The sequence below is a fragment of the Mus caroli genome, chromosome 10 (assembly GCF_900094665.2).
Source record: "Mus caroli chromosome 10, CAROLI_EIJ_v1.1, whole genome shotgun sequence".
Taxonomy (NCBI): domain Eukaryota; kingdom Metazoa; phylum Chordata; class Mammalia; order Rodentia; family Muridae; genus Mus; species Mus caroli.
Window position 1 is genome coordinate 119,517,660 of NC_034579.1, and position 7,806 is coordinate 119,525,465.

At 55.6% G+C, this 7,806-nt stretch overlaps 1 protein-coding gene across 3 annotated transcripts; it reads left to right on the top strand.

Moving 5' to 3' along the window:
• Positions 1-332: 332 nt before the first annotated feature.
• B4galnt1 (beta-1,4-N-acetyl-galactosaminyltransferase 1) lies at positions 333-7,769 on the top strand. 3 transcript variants are annotated; one of them, XM_021173600.2, is made up of 11 exons: positions 333-429; positions 1,502-1,720; positions 2,217-2,381; positions 2,498-2,604; positions 3,005-3,045; positions 3,211-3,391; positions 5,167-5,265; positions 5,406-5,596; positions 6,019-6,159; positions 6,347-6,587; positions 7,045-7,762. In XM_021173600.2, exons 1-11 carry the CDS (start codon positions 425-427, stop codon positions 7,260-7,262), a joined length of 1,608 nt encoding a protein of 535 aa, XP_021029259.1. In that variant the 5' UTR covers positions 333-424; the 3' UTR covers positions 7,263-7,762. The 3 variants fall into 3 exon arrangements, with proteins under 3 accessions (XP_021029259.1, XP_021029257.1, XP_021029258.1); XM_021173598.2 differs by lacking the exon at positions 333-429 and adding an exon at positions 436-1,017 and having other exon boundaries at positions 7,045-7,769; XM_021173599.2 differs by lacking the exon at positions 333-429 and adding an exon at positions 931-1,354.
• Positions 7,770-7,806: the final 37 nt, after the last annotated feature.

Sequence of the window (7,806 nt, forward strand, 5' to 3'; positions counted from 1 at the left end):
TAAGGGTGGGTTTTCCCTCTTCTCCCCAACAGACACACACAGTTCATTCAATATTGCCTATCTACAGCCCCAAGCCCCCAGACACATTTTTCATTATGTTCTACCTATTTTTCTATTCAATTTTGATCCTTCTGAGAACCACGGGACTTTGTTTCTGGTCAGTGTCGGGAATCAAGCCACCTATGGCCTACTTCACTGTCCATCTGGCCACTATCTGCGGTTCCTCTTCAAGTCTGTACCAAGAAGCAGTTAGGGGAAGTAGGCCGGCCATTGAGTAACTAACGGCTTGCCTCGGTTGATTGCTGGAATTCGGAGCCAAGGGGTCAGAGAGAGGCCGCTGTCTTTGTTGCTCGTTAGGCAGTGTTCATCTACAGGGCTGGCTGGTTTTATTTATTTCATCTTCCCCATCCAAGTGTTCCTTGAAATGAGGTTAGACCGCATACTGCACCCAATCGCCCTTCCTGGGGCTACACTGTGAACGAATGGGGAAATGGCGGGGACCGGGAACTGGCATCTGAGACACCGAGGTTTGGGGACGAAGGGATGTGAGGAAGGGGACCTTCCCGGGAGGGCTCCTCGCCTGAGCAATCTTCTCCGCGTCCGCCAGACGGCGCCGCGGAGCTCGCCATCCCCGCTCAGAGCCCGAGCCTGTGCGGCAGCCAGCCCGGGAGCGGCGCTGCGCTGCGGTGTGAGAGCCGGGCGGAGGCCTGAGCCCTCGGCTGCCTGGGAGCGCGACGCGGTGCCAGGGCTTCCCCGCTTTGTCGCTGGGGCTGGGGCGCGGCGGATTTACGATTCAGTTCACCCCGGCAGGAAACATTCAGAACCACCCCCGCGCTGCGGTCTACAAAGCCCCGGAGTCCGCAGGCGGGAGGAGTCGGATCCCCGACACTGTCGGGCTCCCTCCCGCCCAGCTCCCGCATCAGGCCGTCGCCGGCCTCATGAGGACCCCCCGGCCGGGGCGGAGAACCGGGCACTGCCCGGACCGCGATCCTGCCGCGGCCTTAGAACGTTAGACAGGTCAGTGCGCTGGCGCGCCCGGCGGCCGAGGTGTGGGCAGGAGCGGCGTCCTCCGGGCCCCGCGCATCGTGCCCGTGGCTCAACGAGGCCACCCGAGGGTCACCGAGGCCGGGCACCCGCGAGCGCGGGCGCGACACCGTGCCTTCCCTGACCGGCCAGGTGCAGTACAGCCGCCCCTCCGCAGCACCCTGGCCTGGCTGCTGCCCGTGGGGTGGGGGTGGGGTCCCCGAGGGCTGCGCACCCAAGATACTGCATGTCACCACGCCAAGCCTTGGGTGTATGCGGAAGCCCAGATGCGAGAGAGAGGCGGAAGAAAGGAGGCCGGGAGACCTTTGGCGTGAGCATGAGGGAAGGGGTGCGCGCCGTGCGGAGCGGAGATGGCTGGCCTTGGGTACCTGCGCGAGCCTCGGAGGCGGCGGGGTCCAGAGTCCCGGCCCTCACGTTCTCTGAGAGCCTGGTCACCTCTCACCCTCCCCCATATCAGGATGCGGCTAGACCGCCGGGCCCTCTATGCGCTAGTCTTGCTGCTCGCCTGCGCCTCGCTGGGTCTCCTGTACTCCAGCACCCGAAACGCGCCAAGTCTCCCGAACCCTCTGGCATTGTGGTCGCCCCCACAAGGTCCCCCGAGACCCGATCTGCTAGACCTTGCCCCTGAGCCTCGCTACGCACACATCCCGGTCAGGATCAAGGAGCAAGTGGTGGGGTGAGTGCGGACCGCGGCGTGGCGGCGGCGACAGCGCAGAACATGCTTGGAGGGGGTGGCCGGGGAGCTTTTGTTTCCTCCAGTGCTAGACTCAGACGCTGCTTTCTGCTGACTGGTTGGGTGCAGTTATTAGGGAGGTGGAGAGGGATACTGAGGCTTGAACTGAGGGGGGGGGGACAGGGGCGCGGCAAATCTATCCTCCTCAACCTTGTCGCCGCCACTGGAGTGTGGGAGGATGTACAGGCAAAAGAGCACCCGGAGACTGCCTGCTGTCTTGATTTAGACTTGAGATTCCAGAAGGGTTCCTGGATGGCGGCTACGTAGACATCCCAGTAATTGGCCCTATTTCGCACCTCTGTAACGCTCAGATTTAAGGAATAAGCTGTCTCTCACCTGTGGGCAGAGTTGAGGGATCAAAGTGTGGAGCGCTGTGCGTTTTGTGAGATAAATGGAGCTTTAGGTACCTGGACTCTGAAGCCGCTTCTCCTCCCTTTAGGCTGCTGGCTCAGAACAACTGCAGTTGTGAATCCAAGGGAGGAAGCCTTCCCTTGCCGTTTCTGAGACAGGTTCGGGCTGTTGACCTCACTAAAGCCTTTGACGCTGAGGAGCTGAGGGCTGTTTCTGTCGCCAGGGAGCAGGAATACCAGGCCTTCCTCGCAAGGTACCAGTGAGAGAGGAGGACCCAGATCTTCCCAGGGAGGCCAGTGGTGTCATAGTGACCCGGTTGGAAGAAAGAGCTCTTCTCCTACTGACTCCTTTATCACCTCTGCACTACAGGAGTCGGTCCCTGGCTGACCAGCTGCTGATAGCTCCCGCCAACTCCCCCTTACAGTACCCCCTGCAGGGTGTGGAGGTTCAGCCCCTCAGGAGCATCCTGGTGCCAGGTAAAGAAGGAAGGTCTCGGGGTTAAGTCAGGTCGTGAGGGTGGCAGAGCTACAGGCTAGCAGGTGGAGGTCTCTGACCAAGAGCTATGGAGGCAGAGGGACTCTACCGTTGTCAGGTATTGCAGGAATACCTGGGAGGCTTATGAGTACATATCCCTTCTTTGATAGCTAGCTAGTCAGGACAAGCCACGGAAGAAATGCCTTTTTTTTTTTTTTTTTTTTTTGGATGGGAAGGAGTTAAAAAGCAGTCACTTGAGTTCTGTGGGTTGTGCACAGTCCTGCTGAGGCCTCCACGGGAGAGTCAGACACAAAGTTCTGTATGGCACGTGGTGGCAGGGGGAGAGACAATGAGGAAGAATTCAAGACTGTGAAATTCTGGCTTCCCCATTCTTCCTCCCAGGGCTAAGTCTGCAGGAAGTTTCTGTTCAGGAGATCTATCAGGTGAGAGAAACCAGTAAAGAGGTGGGCTTGGAGAATGAAGAATTCTTGATGGGTTACAGATCCCCACTCCACACCCACACCCACACCCACACCCAGGCATGCCAGGGTTGAAAAGGCAAGAGGCGGGTCAGGGATCTAAGGCTGCTGTCTCTCACCCTCTGCCAGGTGAACCTGACTGCTTCTCTAGGCACCTGGGACGTGGCAGGGGAAGTAACAGGAGTGACTCTCACCGGAGAGGGGCAGCCGGATCTCACCCTTGCCAGCCCAGTTCTGGATAAACTCAACCGGCAGCTGCAACTGGTGACTTACAGCAGCCGGAGCTACCAGGCCAACACAGCAGACACAGGTGGGAGGTCCTAAGGCAATGACCAGAACAGCCTAGACACACAATGAATGTTGCAAGTGGGGCAGCAGGACCAGGAGTCAGAAGAGCCTTTGTTTATCTAGGGCCAAAACAGGCCAGGGAGAAACCAGAGCTGGAGAGCATTCCCACTTCTGTCTGTCATCACGGCTCCAGGAAGTGACCTGTTCCTGGCTGTTTCTAGCCCAACACTTACCTTGCCAAGCTCCCTCTCCTTTCCTCCTTTTTTCTCCAAAACAGGCTTTTCTGAGCCCGGGCCTACCTTAGGGCCTTCGCATCTGCCGGTTTTCAGGAATGTTTTTGCCCAAGTTTGTTTGTTTGCTTTCACGGTTGGCTCCCTCTTGATGTTTACATCTGGGCTCAGACGTCTCCTGTTTGCTTGAGACAATGTCCCTTGCCTCCGTTTTTATTTAACACTAGACACTAGACGGTTCTTATTTACTCAGCCTAAGCTTTGACGTTGTGTAATATGGACAATTTACTTTTCTGTGCCCAAGCTTAGTTCCCTGCAATAGTTTATCTAATAAGATTACCATGAAGATTAAATGGCTTCATCTATTTAGAACACATTTTCAATTTTTTTGTTTTGTTTTTATTTTTGAAAACCATCTCGTTTATTTAGCTCTGGCTGGCCTCAGACTCACTATTCAGCAGAGCCTGATTCCTGCTCCTTGGTGTTGCTAACTCCCAAATCCCAGGATTACAGATGTTTGCCACCACACCCAATTTACAGAAAAATTTAAATCTGTGCAGCACAGAGCAGAGTATAGTGATCCATGCCTGTAATGTTTGTACTTGGGAAGCCATAGGAGGAGGAGAGAAATTTCAAGGGTAGCCTAGGCTACATAGCAAGACCGTGTGTGTGTGTGTGTGTGTGTGGCATGTAGTACATGCTCAGTAAAGATTAACTTGTTCTGTTTTGGTTTTCGAGACAGGGTTACTCTGTGTAGTCCTGGCTGTCCTGGAACTCACTCTGTAGACCGGGCTGGCCTCGAACTCAGAAATCCACCTGCCTCTGCCTCCCAAGTGCTGGGATTAAAGGTATGAGCCACCACTGCCCGGCTGTAAAGATTAACTTTAAAAAAAAAAAAAAGTTAGCTTTTATCTATGTGTGGTGATGTTTATCTATATAAACACTTAGGAAACTGAGACGGGTAGGATTGCCTTAGTGTTGGAACAAGCCTGGGTTGTATGCAATAAGTACCAAACCAGCCAGGGCGACAAAGCAAGACCCAGACTCGAGAAACCAAAGGGGGTTGGGGGTGGGGGTCGCCGAGAATCTCATTGCCTTTGTTCCACCTCCTAAGCTGTAAGCAGAAGCTGTAGCTCAACAGGTACCACGCTATCCCTAGCATGCACAAGACCACGGGTTGAGTTCCCAGCACTGCACAGATGCTGGGACCCCTACATGATGTCTCTCCTTAGGAGACATCTGTAGATAATAACACCTGCAATCGCACTCAATAGGCACAGGCAGGAGGTTCGAGAAATTTAAGGTCATTCTCCGGAACCATGGTGCTGGGAGGAGAGCCGGGTGCTCCCAGCTGGGCGGTAGAGTGCTTGCCAAGCACGTGGTAGTCTCTAAGTTCAATTCCCAATCCCACAAAACAACATGCAAGCTCCACAGAAGCCAGAACGGTATGATCTTGCCCACCAAGGTCTGGAAAGGCAGAACACAGATTAAGAGTTTAAATACTGGCCGCTGAAAGGAGAGTGCTCTTCTAGCCTTAAAGGCCCAATTCCACCTCCTTTCTTCCCAGTCCGGTTCTCCACCAAGGGACATGAAGTTGCCTTCACCATCCTCATAAGACATCCTCCCAACCCCCGGCTGTACCCACCATCATCCCTACCCCAAGGAGGTGAGGCCGAGGCTCCAGGGATTAGGAAAGTAAAGAGGGGGTTGGCCCTGGGGGTGGGGGTGGGGCTGATTTCCCTTTTCTCTTTCTCACTCTTTTTAACCCCCCGCCCCCTCACACTGGCTCCTGCATCTTGCTTTCAGCCGAGTACAACATCAGTGCTCTGGTTACCATTGCCACCAAGACTTTTCTTCGTTATGATCGACTACGGACACTCATTGCCAGCATCCGACGCTTTTACCCTACTGTCACCATAGTCATCGCTGACGACAGCGACAAACCGGAGCGCATTAGCGACCCACACGTGGAGCACTACTTCATGCCCTTCGGCAAGGTGCGCTGCCCGCAAAGCAGAGCGGGGGCGCCAGAGGACTCTGGGAAGGGGGCGTGCCTCAGCCAACAGCTTCCCGGGTGCTGATTAAGGACCACTTCCCTCAAACAAATGTGTGCCTATCACAAGGGCTTCGGAATCAGGAATCCTGCCTATCTTATTCGTTCCGCATTCTTGAAATGGTGCTTAATACCTATAGCAATACAATGGATGTGTGCACGAAGCAATGAAATACAAGACCCTTCCCCCAAAGGGCTCAAAATATCTAAGAAAAGGGTTGGGACCCTCTGGGAGGTTTTAAACCTAGTTTCCGGTCATCGGAAAGCTCTAAGAAGTCTAGAGCGGGACACAGGCTGTTTTGAGTGCGGGGAGAGAGAAAAAGATGTCAGGCTTTTTCTGTTCCCAACCATATACAACTCTTCTAGGGTTGGTTCGCAGGTCGGAACCTGGCGGTGTCCCAAGTAACCACCAAATACGTGCTGTGGGTGGACGACGACTTTGTCTTCACGGCGCGCACGCGGCTGGAGAAGCTTGTGGACGTGCTCGAGAGGACGCCCCTGGACCTGGTAGGGGATGAGAGCCGGATGTTGGGTGGGAGACGGGAGAGCGGAACGTCCAAAGGTGAAGCGAGTCTGGGGGGTAGTGTGGGCCCTGTGTGGTTCGATAGGGCGAGGGTGGGGCAGGGGCGCGGGGAGGAAACGCCCTACTCTCGGGGACCTGGTCTTAGCTGGAGCATCCTCTCGCTCCCTGCAGGTAGGGGGCGCGGTGCGGGAGATCTCGGGCTACGCTACCACCTACCGGCAGCTGCTGAGTGTGGAGCCGGGCGCCCCAGGCCTTGGGAACTGCCTCCGGCAAAAGCAGGGCTTCCACCACGAGCTCGTTGGCTTCCCAAGCTGTGTGGTCACAGACGGCGTGGTCAACTTCTTCCTGGCGCGCACAGACAAAGTGCGCCAAGTGGGCTTTGACCCACGCCTCAACCGGGTGGCACATCTGGGTGAGTGGCGCCCCCTCCTGGCAGGGCGTAGGAATGGGAAGGACCAGTCGCAGCTCTGGGCCGGGCGGGGCGCTGCCACTTGAACCGTCCCCACCACCCTCTGCCCTTGCCCTAGAGCAGTTTAGAGAGGCTGACAAAGGTCTGCACTTGAAACCTCCACTTTCTTCTGCCTGATATCCCACTTAACACCTCAGGCGCAGGTGCTGGTCAGCCTTAAACTCCCCCTCCACTGCAAAGGTTACCTTTCTGCCAGTTCAGACCCTACTCAGAGGGAGTGAACTGGTATTTATTGAAATGAACCCCACACGAGAGTAAATCAGAGCAAAAGAAGCTAGAGTGTCCTCAGCAACATTTTTCCTTAGCTGCCCTCTGAGCCCTGTATTTCAGTTCAGCGTAGGGATTGGCCGTCTCTCCCCTCAGGAGCTTTTAACCGTTGCTCTCCCCACCCTCACCCCAGAATTCTTCCTGGATGGACTTGGTTTCCTTCGTGTTGGCTCCTGCTCTGATGTTGTTGTGGATCATGCATCGAAGGTGAAGCTGCCGTGGACAGCAAAGGACCCAGGGGCCGAAACTTATGCCCGTTACCGTTACCCGGGATCACTGGACCAAAGTCAGGTGGCCAAACATCGCCTACTCTTCTTCAAACACCGGCTCCAGTGCATGACTGCCGAGTGACGTCTGATTTGGGCCTTCACACTGTCAGGCTGGGCCTGCCTCCTTGTTCCTTCCAGGGTTATCCACCACCACCCTCCTCCCTGTGCACCCCACTGATGAACACCCTGGCTTCCCAATCCTCTCCACCAATCTGATTCCTAACGGGGGCTTGTCCTGGTGACACCCTTCCTTTCTGTGAGAGACCAGAGGCCCGATGGAGCCATATCCTCTTCCCCCCACAGCCAGTGCCAAGTCCTCCCACAACCCCATTCCTATGGGGCAGGAAATGGGGAGGTTCACTTTCCAAGTGCCAAAGAGCCCAGAAGGACTCTAAGACCCTCAAGTGGAAACACTCTCACCTCCTGAGGTGGGCAGGGAAACTCCCAATTTGCAACCCCAGGGACATGCACCCCACCCCAGCTCCGGATCCAGCACTGTGTGTATCGGCTCCCACATACCCTCACAGAAAGCACTGTGACTGTAGTTCTGTGGGGCTGGTGAACACACGGTGAAAGCCATTTTTACTTGTGTCTCTATGGTACTTTGTGTGTGGTGGGGCTTGTGG

What these genes read in the sequence shown, in the direction of transcription:
- B4galnt1 (XM_021173598.2), top strand. Translation starts at nt 491, where the DNA reads ATGGCGGGGACCGGGAACTGGCATCTGAGACACCGAGGTTTGGGGACG. An exon ending in ATCAAGGAGCAAGTGGTGGG is followed by an intron (nt 1,721 to 2,216) that starts GTGAGTGCGGAC and finishes TCCTCCCTTTAG; the next exon opens with GCTGCTGGCTCAGAACAACT. An exon ending in ACTTCATGCCCTTCGGCAAG is followed by an intron (nt 5,597 to 6,018) that starts GTGCGCTGCCCG and finishes CAACTCTTCTAG; the next exon opens with GGTTGGTTCGCAGGTCGGAA.